The 23307-nt window shown below is 43.7% G+C and overlaps 1 protein-coding gene across 1 annotated transcript in view; it reads left to right on the forward strand.

Moving 5' to 3' along the window:
- Window positions 1-3533: 3533 nt before the first annotated feature.
- Gat (sodium- and chloride-dependent GABA transporter) overlaps window positions 3534-23307 on the forward strand; it is a 259054-nt gene continuing 239280 nt past the window's right edge. The window contains exon 1 of the mRNA XM_084579353.1: window positions 3534-3914. Coding sequence (XP_084435479.1) covers window positions 3707-3914 — 208 coding nt within the window. The 5' untranslated portion in view covers window positions 3534-3706. The remainder of the gene's footprint in view (window positions 3915-23307) is intronic.

A 23307-nucleotide genomic window follows, 5' to 3' on the forward strand; every position in this document is an offset into this window, starting at 1 on the left:
ACCGGAGGGCTGAACAGAAGAGTATGATGAGTGAGACTTTTGGGAATAAAACTCGCTCAGACCATTTCTTAACACCGTAAAGTTTGTTGTACACCAACAACAGCCAAAGCTTCCAGAAATCGTCTCCATGGGCGAACGCAAATGCCCACTAGTCAAATACCCACATAGTCTGAGAGTATACGCGTGATCGCATATCCGGTTCGTTCTGTGAAAATAATAACAATACCTAATTTATGAAAAAAAAAAAATCACAAAACCATGGAAACTATCTTCGAAGCAAACAGTATAGTTTAATAAAAAAAAAGAGGAAATGGGGAAATAATAATGGCAATTCCAAGTCACCTTCGCAGTTTGTCGCAAAGATGATATGTCATAAATCTGGCTGAATATGCATATTAAGTAAAAAGGCCAATTCTATGCTCTGTAAGCTGCAGCCGTAACGTACACAGTCTGTATGGTTCTTTAAACGCTTTTAATTAGAAAGTACTAGCCCATTGACATCTGCCACCGAAAATTATGCGCTGATTTGGGACAGGCTTGTAAGGAGCAAGAAAACTAACACTTAAAGATAACGTGGGAGATTTATGTGGGAGATTGACATCCATAGGAATACGAGGAACTTCGGAAGACATGATAAATGTCTGAATCAGCACATCAGCGCAGTCTCGATGTCAAATCAAGAGCAGTTTTGTAGTGTATGCCCCAGAAGAGCGAAGGTCGCAAGATAATATGCGAGGCCCTTGCCGTCGCAAGAGCTAATAAATCAGTGGAGCTGGGGTCACGAACTCTTGAACGCATTACCAGAGTCAATTCTGCCATTACTATGGCGTTGACAGCGTCAGCAAAAAGAAATGCTAACTTGTGTTGGCCGCTAGCCAGGTGCGTAAAACAACGAGTTACATTTTTTCACCTTGCGCAGTCGGTATTCCGACCATGTTTGGAGGAGAAAAAAAAAAAGAGGCAGAACTAAGCTTACTGGTTTAACCGCATCAATAATTGTGTCACCCCACCAACATTTGCTTAATTCATTCCCTAGAGCGCGTACAAAATCGTGCCGCTCGTTTCATTTCTCGCAACTATTGCCGACATTCCAGCATAATTAACATTAAGGCGTCGTTATCCCTTCCATCCTCAGAATCTCGCAGAACAATAGCACTTATCTGCCTCTTCCATAAAATTGTTTATAGCCATCATTCCTTCACACTACCTCTCACAAAACCGGCCCGCACATCTCACCGATTGCATAATCACCGCAGTTTTAAACGCCTTTCGGGAAGAACCACTGCATTCAACTCATCAGGCCTGCCCCGTGCAATCGTTTATTGGAATAGTCTCCCTGACAACATTGTTCACGTTTAAGATTATGTTATTTTCAAAGAAAAATAAGCCGCATTTTGATGTGAAGTGTGTTCTATAGTGTGCTTCTCAAATTTTGTTCTCTTTTCTTGTGTTGCCATTGTATACCAATAACGATTTGAAAATACCGTTGTTAAAATAACCATCTTCTGCTTGCTTCTGTTTCGAACCCAGTTATGTACCCCCCCCCCCTCATATAATACTCCAATCGTAGCCCGTCAGGCATTTGAATAAATAAATAAAAAAAATTACCGAGAGCCTTCACGCTGTTCTGATGCAACAGCGACAGCAAAACGATGGCTCCATGGGGGCACATGCTGGCTGCATACGTACCAGGTGCCTCTGGTGCGTTTAAAAAAAAAAAAAAAAAAAAAAGGAGGGGGGGGGGGGGGGGGGGGGGCGGCCTTTTGACTACACTGTGAGGTACCGCCTTTCGAACTGAGGAATGATGCTGCTTGTATTTTTTCACTTGTGAGAACTCTTTAACCATGATTTGGTTGTCCTGCGTGATTAGAACAGTGTACCTCCGAGTGACATCATAAAATTAGCAATAGACGTCTCTGAAGCCATGCTTTCGTGTGGCCGTTACCCCCCTCCTCGTGTAATAAGCAGGGATAGGAAACTAGCCAAATATTGCGCAGACCAATGCAACGGAGCTTATGTAGTAACAGAATGTGAGTGCGTGAACGAAGCTGAAGCCTTTCCTGAAGTCAAGAAAAGCAAAAAATCTGTAATCGTTGCAGTGAAGGGCAATAAAATCCGATCGCTATTGAATCTATGAGGCTGAGTAGAACAAGAAATGCCGCTGAAGACGTGCCGCGCCTTAGTAAAGTCCCAGAACGTACCTTAATTTCATTTTGCTCGTGCAGAGTATTACGTAACCTAAACGTTCTGCTGCATACGCCTCCTGAGAAACTTGCCGGTGGTTAGAAACGAAACCATTACAGCGGCTTTTGTGTTGAGGGGCCATATTTTCACTTTGTAGATTATTTCGCAAAGATGCGGAGTGATGACATTTTTGGGTGAAACTGGACAAATATTGAGCCCCATACCAACACAGCGTTGCAAAATGAGGCGTTAAACTATCCCAACAATAAACAGTACAGTTTAAACTGGCATCGTAAAAAGCCAGGCTTCATACATCCGCTGCTTATCCGTGAAGCTGAAAGAAAAGGAACAGCCAAAGCTTTGCTAGCTCCACTTCGAATATCTTAGCTACGGGATTTCCGCAGAAAAAATCCCAGGAAAGGGGTGCGCAAACCTGCTTGGCCAGTTTGGAGCTTCCTGAGAGCTGTGTGCAAGCACTTTCACTACGAAAGGGTGCTGGCAGTTGGGGCACCGGAACTGTGCTGCCCTTTCTTCTGCATGGATGGTGAATATTGGTTTTATTTGACGAATAATAAATATTTAAAATCAGCGAAAATGCATGTATGCCACTTACAGTTCCGCTCACACATATCCATTGGTTTGGTGCGGACGGAAATTTGGCGTTTCCAAATTGAACTGAATTTCTGAGAAGATACAAGGTCGATTTGGAGGTAGCTCTGATATGGATTCGAATGCACTGCGGTTACTCAGCCACCCTGTGAGGCGAAGGAAGGAGTGTAAAAAAAAGAAAAAAAAGAAAAAAAAAGAAAAAACTTCTCAAACATTACATTATTGCAGAGCTGATCACGGTTCTCAAGCCTCCGCGGACCTTAGTCGCACAGTCCGCTGAAGTATTCGCCCAGAGGTGCGAGCACCTTTTCTGCCTAGCTTCTACAGCAGCCGGGCTTTCACCAGGTTGCGCTCAGCGACTCAGCTGGCTCCCGAGTAAGAACCCGTTGAGCGCAACTAAGCGCAACGCCAGCCGAGCGACTCCTTTCCGTGCGATACTCGGGCGAAGCGTGGACGCGATGAGAGGAGGGAGCCTGTATCGCCACTGGAAGGTGAAATCAGCGACGCCGGAGACACCGGTTGCGCGAGCGTCAAAGGCCAATAAAGGAGCCTGGGCGCAACAGCGTCCGGAAGTCGCGAACGGGGCGAGCATGAGAAGCGGCACGAGAAGCGCGAGAGCGAGAGGCAAGGATTGAGAAACCAACGGCGCGGATCACGTGGCGTCCGCGCAACAGTGCGCAGGCGCAGTCACGTGACAACGCGCCGTCCAATGGGAGGAGCGCGCGGGCCTCCGGCGGCCGTCAGCTGGGCGTCGCAGCAGCAGACGGCGGTGTGCGCAGCCGTCTCTCGGTGCTGGTGGCGGAGGCTGTGCGGTGGTTGTGTGTCTGCATGTGCGTGCGTGGCTCGACTGGATTCCGGTGGAAGTGATCGCCGTGAGGATTCTTCGATTGCGCTGGATTGTAGTGCACCGGCCATGTCCGATGACAAGCAGCCGCCCTGCGAGCTCAACAGCCTCAAGGGGCCCGACGGCGACGATGCGGCCGGCGCAGTGGAGGCGCCGCACATGCCCGAGCGGGGACAGTGGGGGGGCAAGCTGGACTTCCTCATGTCCTGCGTGGGATACGCCATCGGACTGGGAAACGTGTGGAGGTTTCCCTACCTGTGCTACAAGAACGGAGGCGGTGAGTGCTTTTCGAAATGCGCGCGCGCGGATGCGGCCCTGCGGCGCGCGCTCTTGCCAGCTGACCTGTTGCATTTCAGGCAGAAGAGAGCGGCAGCGAAGCTTCGTCTGAGGAGCAAAAATACGATTGCGTACTTCCACTGGCTCGCTGGGACTTAAAGTGTTCCTGAGAAATTACGAAAACGCAAATAACGAAAGTTCAGTCTATTTCAAACGTTACCTCGGATGCTGTAACAAGCGACAATATTCCTCTGGGCGCTGCCTTTTAGCGCGTTTTTGGAGTGTACCACGCAGGAGACGTGACATCTATTGATTCCTGAATCTCAAAAATTTGAATTTATTATTATTATTACTTTTTTTTTTTTTTTGTGGCTGGCATGAGTTCTCCCTGTGAAAACGGGACATCGAGGTGTGTAGGTAGAGTGCGATGGAAGAGTGCTTGTTGAGAAAGAAATTGAATGCTTGCAGAAAAGCAGAGGAGAAAAGTGTTGACTTCTTCACCTCATAAAGAGATTATTTCTACTCATGTACTCAAATGTGAAACAGTAGCGGCCATAATTTATTTTACAAAGCCAATTTAATTTAACCCTTGGTTACCATAAATATAGCGTTCATTTGCGATGGCGTGATTGAGTTTCGGTTACACACGAGGCTCCTTAATTCTGATGCTTATTTCATATTTTTTTTTAGTATTTCACTACTCCATGCAAACACTTGCTCTCTATAGAATTATATTCAACAGCTGCAACATCGGAAATATGTTCGCAATTCGGGTGCGTGCCTCCTGCAGGCTTTACATTAATGCAGACACGGTGCAAGTGCAGATGGTAATGCGCGTGAACGAGAATACGGGAAATAAAACGACAAAAACGCGAAACGTTTTTTTTTCTTGGCCTCCTTCCTCCCTACGATAGTCATGAATTACTTTTCTTCGTTGGCCCAACGGTGATTAAGGAAAGAAAACAATTCAGGAAGAGTCGTGTAAAAACCCTGAGACGTCTTTATCTTCGACCAAATATGTTGCTCCAGGTTCATAGCGTGCCCGAAAACGGAGGCACGTGGGAATTGTTTGCTTCGCCCTGTTTTGTAAGGACAGTCATGTGGGAACAGTAAAGCTTTCAGCTGCTATATCGAGTGATCGGTCACGTATTTTCACGCGCGTGAGCCTATCCCCTCCTTTTACTCACGATAATGGGTGCATGTCAACTCGTACGCACACCCCTACAGTTATGCCTACGCTTTCGGTTTTCGATACCAGACGGCGGAACGCTGTTGTTCGCACGGCAGCCGTGAAAGAGTCCGTGATGTGAGCTCTTCGTCTTCCTTCTATGACTGTTCTTTTGTGTTTGCACTCTTCCCGGGTGTTATAGCGCACAACCTGGATCATTTTTTTTTTTTGTTGCGAGCTCTACACCGCCTTTGTTCTCACCCCCTCAAGCTGTGGCGACGGAGGCCTCAACTTTAACCTATTTCTATCTGTAAGTAACATATCAGCTATCGGAGCATGGACACTGATTTATTTCCCAGATCTGGAGGACAACTAGATGCCGCCAGTAATATGACAAACTAGGGCAACCACACACACTTTTACATGCCAACCATTTTAAACAATTATAACCTATTCGCCCTAAGATTTCAAATAACTATTTTGTTCAGGTGAACATGAAGAAGCCTACATTTGCGATTTTAAACATTTAGCAACAATAATTTGTTTGCTATTTTATTGCACCTGTCTGTGGGTGCGTATTGTTTTTATGTCTCGTCCCATGTTAGTGCTCAAGTCGCGTACCTGACCACATGTAGTATGCAATGACTATGTGTGGGGCCTCAGACACTCTCGAGCTACTGCTGTAAAGCTTTTCGTCTGGCGTCTCTTTCTATTGAATTGCAATCGGAATAAATATTACTTTGTTATTATAAACATATATATATATATATATATATATATATATATATATATATATATATATATATATATATATATATATATACTGCAGTTCACAATACTCCAGTGTTACACCTGCAGTCGGCGCGTCGCCTCTGGGCCCGAATGAGATATGGAGCGGTTCATTTTCCACTGCGTTCTGTCCTTGCCAGCATTCACACAGTGTTTGATTGATTCTTTACGCATGCTCCAGTATCCCAGGAGTCGCGATTTTCTTGAACGAACAGCGCCCCGTATGTCTTCCACGAAGCTGTGGCGAAACTGAGTGTGCGGCAGTCCCATATATACCAGTGACGACGTTGTGTACGGCTGGGCCAGCTCTCAGCTGCGTTGCAAGGCCGTGTGACCGGCATGCAAATTCTCTGCGGCCTTTGTTCCCACGCCATATTGGGGTGCAAGGTGCCGCTGGCTCGGCGAAACTCATTCTGGGCGGAGTCTCCAGTGCAAAGAGGTTGGGCACAGGACAAGCAAACTCGACCGCACCATGGGGGGTTCCCAGTGCAGAGCCGATCGCTTTTCATTATCGCTCAACGCGGGAATTTGTACCAGCCTGGTGGGGTTAGCTGTTGTCGGGGTGAGGTGAGTGCTGCGTTCGCTAGAAACGTATATTTATTCCGAAACTGCAAAATAGTTACACATACCAAGTACAATAAAAAGGACCTGACAGGGCCAGCGTTGCACCATTCATCTATCCTTTCTTTTTTTCTTTCCAATCTCCTTCGTGTTTTAGTGCTAGTAACCATGTCGCAAGTGGGCAGCACGCGCCTACTGCTAGGGCTCAAAGTTGCTCTTTAGGCATCTCTGTTGTCGAGCTTTCTCGTGAGTACCAATGCTACCTCGTAAGGCACGAGTGTCATACAAAGTTACCCCGAGATCAGAATGTAGCGGCCGTTTGTACTCTTTGGCGTATACAACCTCCACACAGCGAAGGAAGCCCTTCGCACATGCTTCTTTATGTCTGCGCAGTAAATGATTCTTTTGCTAGCGTTATCTTTAACAGTTTTAAGACTCCAAAACTTTTGCGCAAGAACGTCACGGTGAGGAAAGGTTAAACTTGCACGAAACGAGATCAGCTGAAAAGTCGTCCATAATCGCTGACCACATCATCAGGGTACAAGGCTGAACAAGTTATTTGTATGCTGATGATCATTTGTAACGGCTGAGAGCCGCAAATTTTCCCGCGAAATCAACAGGTCGCCATGAAAAAAGAATTTCCTTTTATTACGCGAAGGCATGCGGACATATACACAGCTACCGAAAGTGCGGTTTCTTTTTGACTTTCCCTTTTGATCATAACTTATTAATTTAAGCACATGTTCTTATTGGTATGTAAAAACATTGGGTTTGAATATTTCACTTGTGATAAAAGGTCAGGCAGTTCCAATGTTCGTTTTATACACGCAACGCAGGGCAAGTTGCGGAGTTGGCCATAATAAAATGTAAACAATAGCCCTGCTCTCATTCATTAGAATAAGATAATGAACCGCATTGCCCACCGCGAGCATGTACAAACTCATGTTTAGCAATTAGAAATAAAAGGTTACCTGTTGGTAAACTTCTGGACTTCATTAAGGCTAACAATTGCACCACCCGGATACTCTGTTGAATAGAGGGGCCAGAGGGCCGATTTTATCGATTTTATCCTCATTTATGTGAATGACATTAGGAATACCGTAGGCGGTCATAAAAGATGAAGCCTGTATCATGCGACGGAAAGAAACAGGCAGATCGTTGCTGCTTGAGACAGTGTCACCGACGAAAAACGGCCGGTGGTTTCCTTCCACCATTTCTAACGACGTACAAAGCTGAATGAGAAAGAAAAGGCGTTTATTAGACTACTGTGATCCACTACTCATTCTATTGGATACAATAGAACGAGTAGTGGAATTAATTTCGGTCAACGAAAACATCGCAGAAATTTCGGTTTCGAGCAAAAAATCGAACACATTACGATATACTGACAAGTTTGATGTATATACAGGAGCAAACCGGTTTTCGGTACAATGTTGTTCTCCAGATTTCATGATACTCGGGAAATCGGCGAACTGGGTTACGCCTGCGGACGATTTGAGTTTTTAAAGCCCCCCAATGTCTTATCGAAACCCAAGCGAATGCGACCAGCCCAGTCTTGTTATTGAAAAGTATACGAATAAGAATCGGCTTTTTAAACGAGAGAAGTAATGCAAATCGTCCATTTGTATGGTTGTTCGAATATTTTGGGGCGACTTTCCTATAGAAAGAATAACGCGTTAAAGCGGAGTACTATGGGTGGCGTTATAGGTAATCGAGGGAGAGCTGTTGAAAGACGGAGCCCTATAGTGGATACGCAACATGAACTGGCCGTCATGTTATACGCAGAGAACAAGAAAAAAACTGCTTTTGATGATGACAGCTGATAATGTAGCGCCCAACCACTGTTCAGTGGAGACCTCCGCCACAATGGCAGGATTCGCCAGACCCGGCTCAACCCTGTCTAGTCCCAGATTCGAAGGCAGTATTTATGAGCATTACGAATGCCTTAAAAGGAATAAACAGCGTCAAGTCAGATTTATTTACCTCTCGATGATGTGGGCAGGCTCATGCAAAAAGCGAACAATTTTCACTTGAAGAAGCCCGAGCTGACAGGGCGTACAGAAAGGGTAAGCTTAAGATTGCTTAAAGAGATAAGAATACAAGAAGAATCACGGAACTATTAGTAGAAACGGTTCTTAAATGTTGATTAATACTCTACGCACGCAATAACTGAAGTGCTGTATGTCCCACATGTCATATTGCAAGACAATGGATAGAGAAGCTTGCGAACAATAATCCCTAGAGTCCGTGCACTAGGTGTTTCAACGCAAATGTTTCTGGAAAGGAGTTTATTTACCAATCTTGGAACCGCATAACGCATCATCTGTCGACCGTGTTCTGTTCGGCAAAAGGGGATGCACCAACGTTGCTGTTTCAAAAATATAGACGGCGCTAAGTCTAGAGGGATGACAGTTGTAGGAACAGCGACAAAAAAAAAAAATCTATATCTGGTGGCTGAGCGAAATTCGTAGAAATATCACTTGGCATATTTTTCAATCACTTGAAGCTAGTCCACATTATCTGTGTAACGTATAACGGACTTCTTTTTGAAGAGTGTATATGTTGTGTACGTTATTTTGATTGGTAGTGGCCTACTCAATGAAAACAGTACAGTTTACAAGCGACATAAACAACGTGCTGTATATTTCCCAGCGCCGAACCCTCTCTTCTACGCAGGTAAGCAGTTCGCTGTCGGCGTCGCCACTGTTTCACTGTTTTGGTACACCATATTTGTATACTTATACTAGCCATTAGAAAACTTGAGAAGCAGTTTGATTAATTTAGAAGAGTCATGAATACGCACTGCCTGATTCGTTCAGGATATCGAATGGAATATTATTTGGTTCGTCATTGTTTGCATTTCGGGATGTTGCTTGTGTACGTAATTTAGTATCGCTTACGATTGTCGCCTGCTGCCCTGCAGTGTAGGGGTCGAGGGGCATGCCAAGCTACAATGTCTGGCTTTCTTCCCTCCGACCATCCCCATGCGCACATGGGAAAATAAATTGAAATTGAAATATTGTGAATATTCGCACATACTATACGAATACGATATTAACAACGACGCCGCAATGTTTTTTAAATCTGCTGCTCATTCGTCAGACTCAATCGAAACTGTCCCGTGTGTAAACGTAGATTCATACTTCATGTGAAGCTTTGACCAGTTTTGTGTGTGGTGGGCTCCGTGTTTGTGAAACTGACAGAGGCCTGCGAACAGTCCCAAACAACAACGCCCTATAGAATGAACTGGGCTTAGAATTACTTCTAACGGGCATTACAGAAATGATTGATCGTTTTGAGATTGGTGCACTTTGAGCTAGAAGGCCCGGAACAGTTAAGTATAGTTGCTATTAATATATAAAAACATTTTTAAATTTTAAAAGAGGAGCATATTACATGATCTGAAGTCTTCTAACAAAAAAATGGCCCGAAAAAATCATGCATACGCTATGATCAAATTTTCACTGTGAACTTTAATCACCATCGTCATCATCAGCCTGAGTATACCTACTGCAAGGCAAAGGCCTGTCCCATATTCCTCCAATTAACCCGGTCCTGTTCTAGCAGCATCCACCTGATCATTATGATCTTCTTAACCTCATCCGCCCACCTAACTTTCTGCCGCCCCCTGCTACGTACGCTTTCCTTCCTTTCGAATGCAATTTGTTACCCTTAGCGACCATCTGTAATCCTGTCTTCTCAATACACGCCCTGCCCATTCCTCCATTTCTTCTTCTTGACTACGATTAGGAGGTTATTAATTAGCGTTTGTTCCCTTACTCACGATTGAACGCTTCCTGTATTTTAATATTACACCTATCTACTTTCCGCTCTATATCACTCTATGGTGTCTTTTTAAGCTGAATCTGTTTTGTTTTTTTATTGTCTTCATGTTTGTGTCTCATAGGAGGGTACGGTAAAATGCGGGTGTTACCTACATCTTGACGGATTCTGGTAAACTGCCATTCATGATTTGAAAGGGAAAGAGTTTTCACTGAAGCCTGCCCGATATTTTGTGAACTCTAAGGCTGCTCTGATTCTATTGGAGATTACCTAAAAAATAAACACTTTGTACGTAACGAATAGTACTGAACAGATAAATCTGCAATTTTTCGAGCTCTTGGCAACCAATTTCTTACGGATTAGGATCACGTTGACGTTTATAGAAGATTCCTGTACTCTCGAAGTCATGAGGCATTGCGTGAGCAACCTGGCCAGCTTTTCCAGCACAGTTGCACCAGCGTGCTTCGGCAAATATGCGGTTACCTGATCTTCCCTGGCTGATTTCCTCCTTTCTATGTGCCGCTTTTATTTCGTTCTTCGTCACCGGCGGAACGCGCATTTGCCCTCCTCTACTATAACTCCCATTATCAGCCTATACGTTACCAACGGGGAGGTCCACGTTAGTATACGCCAGTGCTGCCTGGAACCCGTTCCAAATCAGCTTAAATCAATGGCTTGAGGATGTACAACGCACAGCAGCCAGATTCACCTTATCGAGAACTTCACGCATGGATTTCATGACACAAATACTCAATTTACGGCAGTTCGCCTCTTTAGCAGGCAGTCGGAAATCGTCTAGGTTGAAGCTTCTTTTTTTATTGTTTAGGAACGTTTATAACAAAGACACAGCAAAGTATTGAGTTTTACGAGAAACAAGGAATCTACGATACGAAGAAGGCATAATTATGACTACCACATTCCGCAATCCCGCAGTAATGCATACACCTACTCACCCCCCCCCCCCCCCCCCCCCCCCCCCCCCCCCCCCCCACACACACACACACACTCTCCTGTATTAGGCTAAGTGGAATATTCTTTGCCAATTGCAGGTGCAGAGTCAGCCAAGTTATCGTGCTTTGATAATTTAGTTAACAAGAACCTTTGACATACATCTGGCAAAAATTGTAACCTTTAGTTATGTTTGTATTGTTTGTTGCTTTGTTCATTTCTACAACCATTGACTTTTCGTTATGGAAAAGTGTATCATCTGCGCACCCCCCCCCCCCCCTCCCCCGTAATGGCATTTACCGGTCAACAGTATTGGAAAATAGATAATTAGTCTTAATTTGCAAAAAGTAATTGTTGATATAGTCTCAGTGTTGGAGCATTTGTTTCATATTTAATATGATGCAAGTGTATGTAGCTGCTATTTCATTTTTGTTTTGTAGCCTTCGATGCCTTCATCACATTGTTGTTTTGCATCTGTTTCTTCGCACTCACTCATGTTGAGCCAAGTGACGGGCCAGCAACTGTAAACAGATGTGTGAATATAAAGTAAAGAAAGTGGGATCGATAGCGATAACTATGCTGTTTGCATGCGACTGACCGCCGCGTTCTTTGTCTGGTGGACGCCCGGCGGCAGAATGAAGACGAACTCATTCCCAGGAGGAACCCCTTTTTCCAAATCCGTATTCCGCGGCGAAGGCTTCTTGGCGACTGCGATGCGTGCCGCCTCGCAGGCAGGCCGCGTCACCAACTCGCCCGGGAACATTCCTGATTTTGAGCTCTTCAGCACGTGGTGTACAGATAGCGTCCGGGATGTAGAGCGCGGCATAGGAGCTCGCAACTAGGTGTACCTAGTTTGCATCCTTATAACGCAGCTATTACGGGCTAGCGACGAAACGATGTAAGAGTGCGTGAGGTGCTACGCTGTTCACCGCTTTTGAAGTCTCAACAAAAGAAACAGTGACGTAGTTTTATTGTTTCGGGCATATTGGGTCACAGCTTGCTCAGTCCTACGTATCCTGTGGGGCCTTTGGAGCAGTCGGGGAATGGGCGGCGTCATACTAAGCGTTTTTTAAACTGCGATCACACACAGCACTCAGAATTAGAATGCGATCTAAGCCGCGAGTTGTAGTTGATCACGCCTGGAAAGTATAGTAGAATATGATATATATATATATATATATATATATATATATATATATATATATATATATATATATATATATATATATATATATAGTTGAAAGGAGTAGGCATTCCTACTCATATTTAATGTCGACTTTTTGACAAGATCCCTACCTTTCTGAAGACTCTTGAGAAAGGCATGCCTTCTGCTGAAACGTCTACAAGAAATGTGTGCCTAAGAAGTGATTACCCTCTACAATTCTGTAACACAGAAGCCAAAAGAAACTATAATTCGTGTATGTATGTAGCATAAGCAAGTATAGACGTACTTGGTGTATACAGGTATGAACAAGACGAGAAATGCTTCGCACTGGTTCCGGTTTTATCTTGAGTCGATGTTTCGGCAGGAATCCCGCCTTTCTCAAGACTCCTTGAGAAAGTCTTGAGATAGTCAGGGCTCCTTGAAGGGTCGATTCAATATGAAACTGGAATCAACATGAAGCATTTCTTGACTGACACGGGCAGTGAGGGGATTCTTACTTGCTGGTCAGGTCAGATGTTCACCCTTGAAAATATGATCCGGAAAAGGCAGTTACGTCGGAGCGAAGGGAACGTGAGAGGCGATTTGTGTAGACGTCTCTGCTCGCTTTGAGCAGGCCTTTTGGCCGGAGGGGTCTCGCCTATAGACACCTCGATGGTCACTGAATGGGCTTCTCCTGTGTGCCGGCGTGTGCCGAGATAAGCCAGCGAAGAGTGCTCTGCAAGCTTCCTGGCTGACGGCGAGGTTCGGAGATGGATGAGCGGGGAGGGTTGGGGGATGAGCGTAGTGTTTAGGCCATTTTTCTTTATTTTACGTTCAAATTCGGGATGGGTGCAGTTTTGAAAAATGAACCTGCCATTTTTTTTATCGCCTCTTTTTGTGTCACATCTACAGCGATAAGTTGGCGTCGTATTGGCCGCAGAACGATAACTGGCGGAGGTCGAATTATTGAGTCGCAAGGGATGAATGAGCCAAGAGCGCTGTGTTCGATGTCAGTATCGTGAACGGGTTAGGAGTGGTAATAATAATGGAACGGCAGACTTTTGGGACAGTTGTAGTATGGTCTAGATTGAGACTGCACACAAACGATGGAACATGCATGCACCAAACCGCTGAACAGTCCTCCACTCGCAATCGCCTTTCTTGTACAGTGGGCCCTGCCATCAGTTTTCTCTCGTTGCATGCGCTCTTCGCTCAAATTGCTTCTTCGTCTGCGGGCAACAATCCTCTCATTGTGTCCACTCAAGAATATGGTTCTTGCATAATCTGATTGCCTTTTCTAGTGCGGCTAAACCTTACTCCGAACATGATTTTTTGCAACACTTATATGCAGACGTTTGATGCGCCTGGCCACAAGCAATGAAATGCCAATATAATTCTTGAAAACTCTTCTCGTACTTATTACAAAGTGAACTGTCTTTTTTTTTTTTAACGGCAGACCATTTAGCTCCAAATTTCGGTATATATCACTACTTTAAATGTAGCAGGCATATGAGCTTAGGACCTTCGTTCATTTTGGAATTAGGATTATGTAGTTTTTACATGAATGAATACTCTTCCACATATGTACACGGTGCCGTCTAGTTTGTGGTTAGGCCTTTTAATGATGCTTGCACTTTAGAAAAGGCTGGATAGCAAAAAAAAACAACAACAAAAAACTTGAAGGTCATACAAGAAACTGCATTTGGAGAATGCATTGGCGCAGTCGCGACATTGCTGACTCTTAACCGACGATTTTCTGGATCTACATACCCACCCCGGTAAACTCCGACCGCTACTCTTCGACCAGCCATGCTACCACTCGACAATATTGTTTTCTTTTTTTGTAGTCAGACATCGGCGTCTCTCACCATATAGGACACAGTTTGATTTAGCCATGCTACTGGCTGCTGCCGGTGTGACGTCATCAAATTACTGACGTCACATGACTCACGACTTTTGACTTAAGGCTATGACAATGTCTCAGTGACGCCATCAAACCACTGATGTCAACCTATACTCGGGAGTAGCTTTTTGAAATTTTTGTTCATTCTAAATCTTTTTTATTCTGTAATATCTAATCTTTTAAGCAGTGCCGCTGTTATCCACACATACTGATAAGCGTACATCCATCCGTAAGATACCAGATTAGGTGAAAAACGACCAGATTAGGTGAAAGCTTGGACAGGCGCTTCTGGTAGCTGCGCTTTAGAAAAAGCGCACACGAAAAGGCGGTTTCAGAAACATGGTATTGTCTTTAAAATATTTCGTGCGTTGTTTTCAGAAATGCAATCAGACCGAAGCGCGAGGCGCGTGTCATGGATCATCGACAGGCAGAGGACCTCGACAGAAGCACGGGTTTGTGCACGTGGGTTGCTCTATCCGCGTAACGAACCAAACCTTGTTTCCTACAGCTTTAATGATTAGCAAAATGCGACGCAGTTTTTCGATTGGTCCTCTGCAAAGGCATGTAAAAATGAACCTTCTTCTCTTTGCCAGGAGCTTTCCAGCATGGGCTAATAAAACGTCCCATCACATCCGTTCTTTCATCTATTGTAATTGAAACGCAGTGTAGCTGCACACATTTTGTGTCCCTTGATGGGCTTCCTCATGCGTAGGCCAGGTGTAGTTTTTCAAAGTGTGAATCTTCAAGCCACGCTGTTATGGTAATTTGTTGAAACCATTTGCACATCACATTTTTGATTTGCCGGCTCGAAATCTGCAGGCCTGGCATAAATCAGCCTAGACAGCATTCTTCCCACCGCCTTTAAATGCTTCTCCGAGGAACGCTTTGCCTGGATGTTGAGAGCTTCTCGCGTTGGACATCATATACGCTATAGCAGAGAAGACCTCGTGTTCTGATCTGTGCAAGAAAATTGAAGTATCGCTTACGCAATCGTGGCTCCTATTTTATATGAAATACTTCCAGCAGTTACGTGGAGTTTTATTTATTTATTTATTTAAAATACCCTCAGGGTGCAGATGTACGTTACAGAGGGGAGGGGCCCATACAGGATATATATATATATAAAACAGAAGGTTGATACAATGAGCGTACAAATCTCTGAAAAACGAAGCACATAAAAGAACAACGAGGTACATGGGTAATTTAGGAAGACGGCATAGGTGTAAAAAAGATAACAAAATATAAAAATAGAATAAGCAAAACAGTTTACAATGAAGATAAGCAAATAACCATACAATAAGTTTTAATACTATGCAAGAAAGAAAGTTTGTAGCGCGGATGTAAATTTTTCTTCTTCAGTTCTACTTGCTGGGATGCAGACAGGTTATTTCAATCATTACATGTGCGGGGAAGAAACGATTTAGAATAGGCAACTGTGTTTGAGTGTGGAATGTTTACCTTTTGACTTTGGTTACAGCGAAATGAAATGTAGGATGGTGGTTGAACCCATAAGGAGGGCAATGTTGATTTATGGTAGTATATTTTATGAAAAAGTGAGAGGCGGGATAGTTTTCTTCTAGTCGATAACAGAGGGAGATGTAAGTATGCTTTCATATTAGTAACGTTGCTTCCTCTAGAATCTTGGCGCTATCAAATACGGCGAGCATTCCTTTCAAGATCTGCAGTGCTCTGCCAAGCTCACTTCGTCGTTACTTTCTAGACTTGGTCCGTGCTGTCTCAATCTGTCTTTGACGCATCTGCGAGTCTGGCCGGCTTAGGCTTTTCCGCACAGCAGTGGAGTGTCCTGCGCCACTCCTGACTGCCACTGCACAAAGGGTGTGTCATGCTATTTTTCGCACTCTGCTTCGGTGTTCTCCTTGCTGGAGATGCGAGGGCAAGGTTTGCCGAGCTTAACCGGAGCCGAGAAAACTAGTGGCACCACAAACCTGCTCTCTACTTCAGGTTGTGCGATACCAGAGCCCTTCAATGCTTGTAGGAGACAACTTCCGGTTGTACATTCTGCAGACCTTCCCTCGTCTGTAGAGAGTCGTAGTTCTCTTCTTTACCCTCTTTCAAGAGGGTCTCGGCAACAGTCTTCACGACCGATTGGGAGTAATCCGAATCCACAATTTTCGCGAACAGGTTCTCAGTTTTCGCTCCTTTTGTCAAATTTCCTTTTTGTTTCTTTTCTGCTCACGACGAGTGCAGAGTGGAACCGCCTTCCCTCCTCCATCGCATCAATTGAAGACACACTGTCATTTAAATTTTTTCTTGGCTTTGTAGCATTTCCGTTTTTGTTCCCGGGCGTGGTACACATTTCACCATTTGACTTGTCTTGTGTTTTTTTTATTACATTCGTCATTTTTGTACATTATTTCAAACTGTTTTGATTATAATTCTCACCCCCCCCTTCCCCCCTCTGTAATCCCCGCAGGCCCTGACGGTAATGCAATAAATAAATAAATAACTGCCCTTGATTTCCTGTCCGCACAATTTCTCCAGTGCTGACTCAAGCCACACGTCCACTGTGCCTCTGTTTATTGTTTTTTATTGTACTCAATTATAAGGCAACAGTTGTTTCAGCACACAGAGTCCCCATTTAACTTGAGGCGCATATCTGAAAACTGAACTTGGTTCCCTAGCGAAAAACATTATGAGTCACAATAACCTCTTACAGATTTCTCATACTAAACTGATGCAAATCTCATATCATCTCACACAAATATCATATAATGTATGAGAAATATATGAGATTGTATGAGATTTGTATGAGTTTAGTATGAGAAATCTGTTTGAGGTTATTGCGACTCATACGTTTTTTTTCGCTAGGGTTCTGATTCGGCATTTAGCAAGCGAACGTCAGTCCCTTTCAACGATGCTTGAAAACGTCTAAAATTTGTTAACCATTTTTTAACTCAGTAATGTAAACCTCTGCTTGTCCAACAAGATACAGAAACATCAATGTACACTTCTGTAACTTCGTTCGACCTAAAACCAGAGGCCAAATACTTGGCGATACTGGCTAAACAAAATTCACTTTAAAAGGCTGCGACGCGGGATCCAACAAATATTCGTTTAGATTTTAAATGGTACTGGTTGTTAAAAGCGATAAAACTTCCATGGAGTTAAAATTCCAGAAGGGTTACACTATTGTCAACATACATACCAGCGGAATTCTGGAAAGGAACTACTCCACTGTTTTCTATCTGCTGTTTCAGTGACGCTAAGAGCGTTTGGTAAGGTAAGTAATAGACACAGAGAACAAGAAGAATTATAGTGGTTGGTCTTCAGAAATCAACCAGTTCTGTCCAATTATTTATAAAAAATATTAAAGGTCAGAATTTGCAAACATCTTTGCAGCAACGGCTTACAAGCAAATGCCACGAGCCGTTCTCACTAAGTGTATTGCGAAACAGTACATCTGGTTTATGCGTCTTAGCAATAAAAAAAAACAAAAACATTCAACCCATTGCCTTTACAATGGTTTATCCGCATGGACAGCTTGTTATTTTCATCGTCTTTGCAAGAGATAGCAAATTTCTGTTTCGCAATTATGGGACGGTCTTTTCTCGGATCAGGCTTGGGTTAAATTAAAAAGCCTTTTTTTTTTTTTTCAGCCTGTAACGGTGAAAATTCGCTCTCTTCAAAATGCACCGCCACTTTTTGCAAAGATCATGATAATTTGCCTATCTCGACAAATAACGTATCTAGAATGTATATCTTTAAAATTGACAGAATCAAGCCGTCATGCCTTTTTAAAGCAGCTGCTTTCAAAGTACCGTGAAAATGACGCTGAATTTGCGTTTTTATTTAAAAACCTTCTTCCAGGGACTAATTGTTGCATTGCTTCCCTATAGCTTTTAAACGTCTCATGGTTAGCCCCTTAAGGACAATTTTGAGTGCTAGGTCAGTCCCTACGCAAAAGGACTAACCTCCTACTCCTCTTCGTCGTTGGTTTTTTTAGAGTGTAGCCGTGGTAGTATGAGCATAGCAGTATTATTAGCAGCAGTACTAGCAGTAGTAGTTGTACAAGTAAGAGCAGCCATAAACAGGTCATTGTCACGGGCGGTGACAGGCGTTAAGGACGCCTAACAAAGGTCTTTAGTGCAACTCTGTCACAGCAGGAGAAGATGACGGCATTGGAAGCGCATCATGGATCATTGGCAGCTTGATGCCTTTATAACAAATCTGCACTGCCATATCCCATGCCTAATGTTTTATTTGCGCTGGGCTGGCTTGGCACTTTTTTCCGACTGCGCACTCTGCAGCGAACGGGAATCAATTGACCATTCTTTTTTTTTTTTTTTTGCCCCCGCTTCACCGTGATGAGCAGACGGTTTTTGGAGAAGCGATTGTAAAATCCTGGTCTTAGTTGAGTAGCCGGTCCCCTTATTATCGTTTTGCACCGCCATACTTGGGCACAACCACAGGTCTGTTTTTACCACCATTCAAAATTTCTTACTGAAACCGAGTCGTTGCTCATTTCTTCTTTTTTTTTTAAGCCACTCTGTAGAAATTCCACTGTGTTCACCTCCTACGTGCTTTATGATCTCTCCCTTTTATTTCACTGCTTCGTTTTTCCTTTGCCTGTCTCTTCTGCAGCATTCATTTTATTTTTGGTCATGTAAATATACGTTTAAAAACTGGACCTCAATTCTTGGCCGATCCGCGTACCGTGTTGGTATGTGCCATATGTTATGAAGTGAGCAACAACAACATCCTGACACATCAATAAATACGCTGTCGAGATGTCGCAGTGGCCAAACCCACAGTGGCCAGCCAAGCTGATCTCTTAATTTCGGCCTCGGTTTGAGACTCACTGGAGAGCTCGGTTTATTTCGTCGATCTCTCTCGTCTCGCGTAGCAACGCGATGCACAGTAACGCAGCGGTGCTTCCATCACCGCGGAGCGATTAAGACGAGGACGTAAACATGAGCGCCGAATGCTGGAACTGCGAGAACAGGAATCGCCATCAGGCGAAGTCCATAATGTCTGAAAGTGTGGCCAAACGACAAGAACAAGTTAAGAGAAAGCGTGAGATGCAGAATGGGGCACAAGCTGCTGAAACACAAGAACGAGCTGCCCGGCTAGCTTTTGCTCGATCATTGGTTTAACCATGCTTAAATCTACTTAGACCTTGTTTCGAGGGCTTACTCGAAGAAGGTTACGCAGTCACCTCGTCGAAATATGAAAATGAAGGTAGCAATGCCTAAAAGGTCCCTCCGCGGGGACGCAGTGGTGAGGTCGCTCGACTACTGTTCCCAAGGATGCGGGATCGAATCCCGGCCTCGGCGGCCGCTTTTCTGTGGAGTCGAAAACCAAGGCGCCCGTATGCTACGCGAAGTCAGTGCATGTTAAAGAACCTCAGGTGGTAGAAATTTTCGGAGCGTTTTATTAAGGCGTCTCTTATAGGGATTTAAACCACATAAACATAAACTCTGTACATTATAAGAGCTGTCTGTTATTGTACAGAAATGAAGGATCCTCAGATTATTTGCGTTCAGTATGCCATCTCGGCATTGTCGACGAATCTTGCATTACACAAAGGTAACCGTCCTGTGAGCTGCCTATTCCGTTTGATTATTTGGTTTTACATTTGCGTGCCTTCAGGCTTCTTTCGATATGAGTGTATGATGCTACTTTTTACTACGATGCTTTTATTTGTCATTTATTTTACTATTTTTGGCTTTTTCCGGTTCTATCCTTCTTTGCGAAGCGATGCTCTGATGTATATGTTAAATAAGAGCCCATGTCCCTTGCCAGTGTCTCGTTTCTTCAGCTTCGGTTTGGATGTTAATTATCGTATGACTTTCAGGTATTTGCACTTGCGGATATAAGTCATTTGACTTGATTTATGATATGTCTAGATATCTGTCGCGCTCGGTCGAGTAGGCACCTTGTAAATGCACCTGTGTGTCTTTTGTTGTGTTTGTGCTGTTTCAGTCCAGACAGTGACAGAGACAACTGTTTCAACGACCAAAAATATCATGGGTGTAAACATACAGTAGATTTAAGTACGGCATTCGCTGCGACAATATGGTCGAATGACAATAACAATATTTCAGTGTCTTATATGCCACGGCACATTCTGAGAACTGTAAGGACTTCAACGCAAAGATGTAGAGACCCGCTGCTTTCTGAATAGCCGGTAAAAACTGCACAAAAGTAAGGAGAGAAAAAGTTTTGTGGCCATTCTGAAGTTGTGATTTTGCTGAAAAAGAATTCATGAGACACTTAAACTCCGCCTTTTAAAACGCATGACGTGGTACCGTAAGGGCTCACGTCGTTGTCTCCTTTTGCAGATCTTGACTAAACAGAGACTAAACATTGCCGCTTGTTTAGTCTCTACTCGCTTAAGTAGTGCCTCCGTCCCAGGCAACACGAGGTATGTGCCCAATATTGGCACGGTGTAGGCAAATGCAAGCATTCATCGCCAACATAGTACCAATATTGGACCATGGCTTGTACGTAATCCTGCACATACTCATGCTAACGTTATTGTGGAAGAGTGCACGACGTAGATAAAAATCTTCTCTTTAACCGAGCAGTATAAAGCTGCCGTCGTGGAGGCAGTGTGTCCGACTATGGGTTCAACGATCACTGCTTCGACTACAATTTTACCCTAAATTTTCTATCCAGAGCGAATAATTTTCTTTACACACTTCCTTGCCTTAATGACGCGATGGTATACAACCTTGTAATCACAGTTTATGTAACGTTTTAATTACTTTCCAGTTCCACGTGTGGTGTCAGACCTTTTCGACCAATCCGTGTTTTCTCTCGCCGCAACGCAGATGCAGCGAACAGCGCTTAGTGAATAAATTATAGTGAGCATGCATCGATTGTTCCCTTGTATAACGTTTCGTTCCTCAATTTGAAATCATTGGGCACATTTTACAATTCTGTGAAAAGTTTTTTTTTTCGCCCGCACCTTGTGTAACTTTGGTGTCAGAAGAGTGCTCCAGGAGACTCGATGAACGTAAGGATATCCTAGTGCGAAATGATGTTTCCAAGTCTGCTTTAATTAGTAAAAATGAGTACTGCTGTTATAAGCTTCTTCATTAGCCTATTAGCATACGTTACGTAAACCTTTATTATGCTGTTTTAACAAAAGAGCGGCTTAGAGTGTTCTGTAAATTGAACATTTCGGTCACCCAGATTGCTTTCTTCTCTAACAATATCATCATTATAGTGTTTTCTTTGTCGAGACTATTGCGCATTAATTACGATGTGTATAAAATAAGGAATTGTAAGGAGGCCTTTTATGTCGATTGGAAACTGAGTGCGACATTGAATACATCAATGGCTTTCTGCACTCTTCAATATATTTAAAATATTAACTTTAGAAAATAAATGTCTAAAACATTTGTCTTGGAACTTCAAAGTCACCAAATGTAACGTCGTCTCTTACGTTACTAACCATCCCACAAGTTATTTCATTTCATTTATTGTACCCTTAAAGGCCCTTTTGGGGCATTACATAAGGGGGGGGGGGGGCAGTTGAGATACAATGTGAAGACAATGACGCAATGTTACCACAGTAAAATACATCACACTACAATAAAAAAAAGGTGCAATACAATGTAAAATGTTACGATGCAGTTCCAATCAATACATAGCAATATCATAGTAATATCATCAAATATATACTTCTAATCAATACATAGGCTAAAGGATGCAGGAGTAACAAGAAACATAAAATGATACAAGTTAAAGCACTGGGTTGATCTTTCATTTTCTGTAATGTTCGATTAGTGCGTCTTTAAATTTAGTAGCGTCACGCTTGGTTACAGTGTAGTTTAAAAGTAATATAAAGAAAGGCTTCCATTCGAAGTTGGTTTCGGAAAAGGCAGTGTCGCAGGGATTATTATCGAATAGCGCAGCATGCTTAGCATGCATTATGATTTGTAGAGAAGCCAAGCTCAAGTTTCATCGTGCGATGACAGCGCCGCATTCCTCGTATGGTGATGAACTCTGAAACGTCAATGCGCCGCGCGGAGAAGACGGTCGGCTAAAGCTTCCTGTGCGCGTGCATTCAACGAGTTGCACGAGGTCGAATTTCGCTATGACAGAAGCTATCCCTCGGAAGCAAAGCGGCAATAGGAACTACTGTTGTGCCGTGGGGGACTGCTACAACAGCACATGGAACACAAAATGACAAGGATTCCTCCGTCATTCTCTCAGCAAGGCTTGTTTTCCGATTAAGGCGACTCGTTCTGGGACGCCTCGCATTATTGACGGGAAGGAAAAGATCCAGGCTCTTCCTCCTGCGCAACTCCATGAAATGTCGCCAGTTGACCCAGACCGCTCGGACAAAGAAGTCGAAAAAGTGCAATGATTTAATGCCGCACCTAGAAAAAGAAGACACAGATAATTGCCTTGAGCCTCGCTCTTCGGGCGCAACTGGTTTTAAACAATTCATTACACTCTTCATTTTGTTAGTGCTCTAGCTAAATCCAACTGAACAGACCGAAATCGGCCTTGTGACGTCCGTGACTGGCTAGTGTGAATGTGCCTTAAAGGACACCTGCCACTCCATTTCAACAACAACCGATGACGCGTCGGGCTGTTATTTGTTTTTTTTTTTTTTTTTTTTTTTTTGGCGCGCTTTGCATAAATGCTTACGGATATATTTCCGGAAAGTCGTCAATCACGAAAACATTTCGCGATCGCGATACTACAGCGCGCCACTCACACGGAATTCCCCTGTATTTACTGCAAGCGCATAACATATAGGGACTCCATGAATTCTTTCTGTTCGTGTTTTCTCTCCAGAACTTGTGCGTTTAGGCTCTATGCAAGAATTATTATTCTTTGGCTATCATACTGACAGAAGGTGCTCTGACAGATGCTTGTCCACTGTGGTCTATCGCAAGTACCTCCTTAACCTCGCCGAGCACCAGCTTGTCTGTGCTCTTTCCAATCACCAAGACCAGCGATTTCCATTGCGCATTTTTCGCTGAGCTAGATTTTTTTTCCGCCCTATGAACCAGCGAGTGCGTTATGTGCCAGCGCACGAATCACATAGCCCCAAACATTACCGAAGTTTTCAGTCTCCTGATATTCTTGGGCGTACAGAAACACTTGTTTCGCTCCTT

The sequence above is a fragment of the Amblyomma maculatum genome, chromosome 9 (genome assembly GCF_055883805.1).
Source record: "Amblyomma maculatum isolate TAMU_Amacu chromosome 9, ASM5588380v1, whole genome shotgun sequence".
Classification (NCBI taxonomy): domain Eukaryota; kingdom Metazoa; phylum Arthropoda; class Arachnida; order Ixodida; family Ixodidae; genus Amblyomma; species Amblyomma maculatum.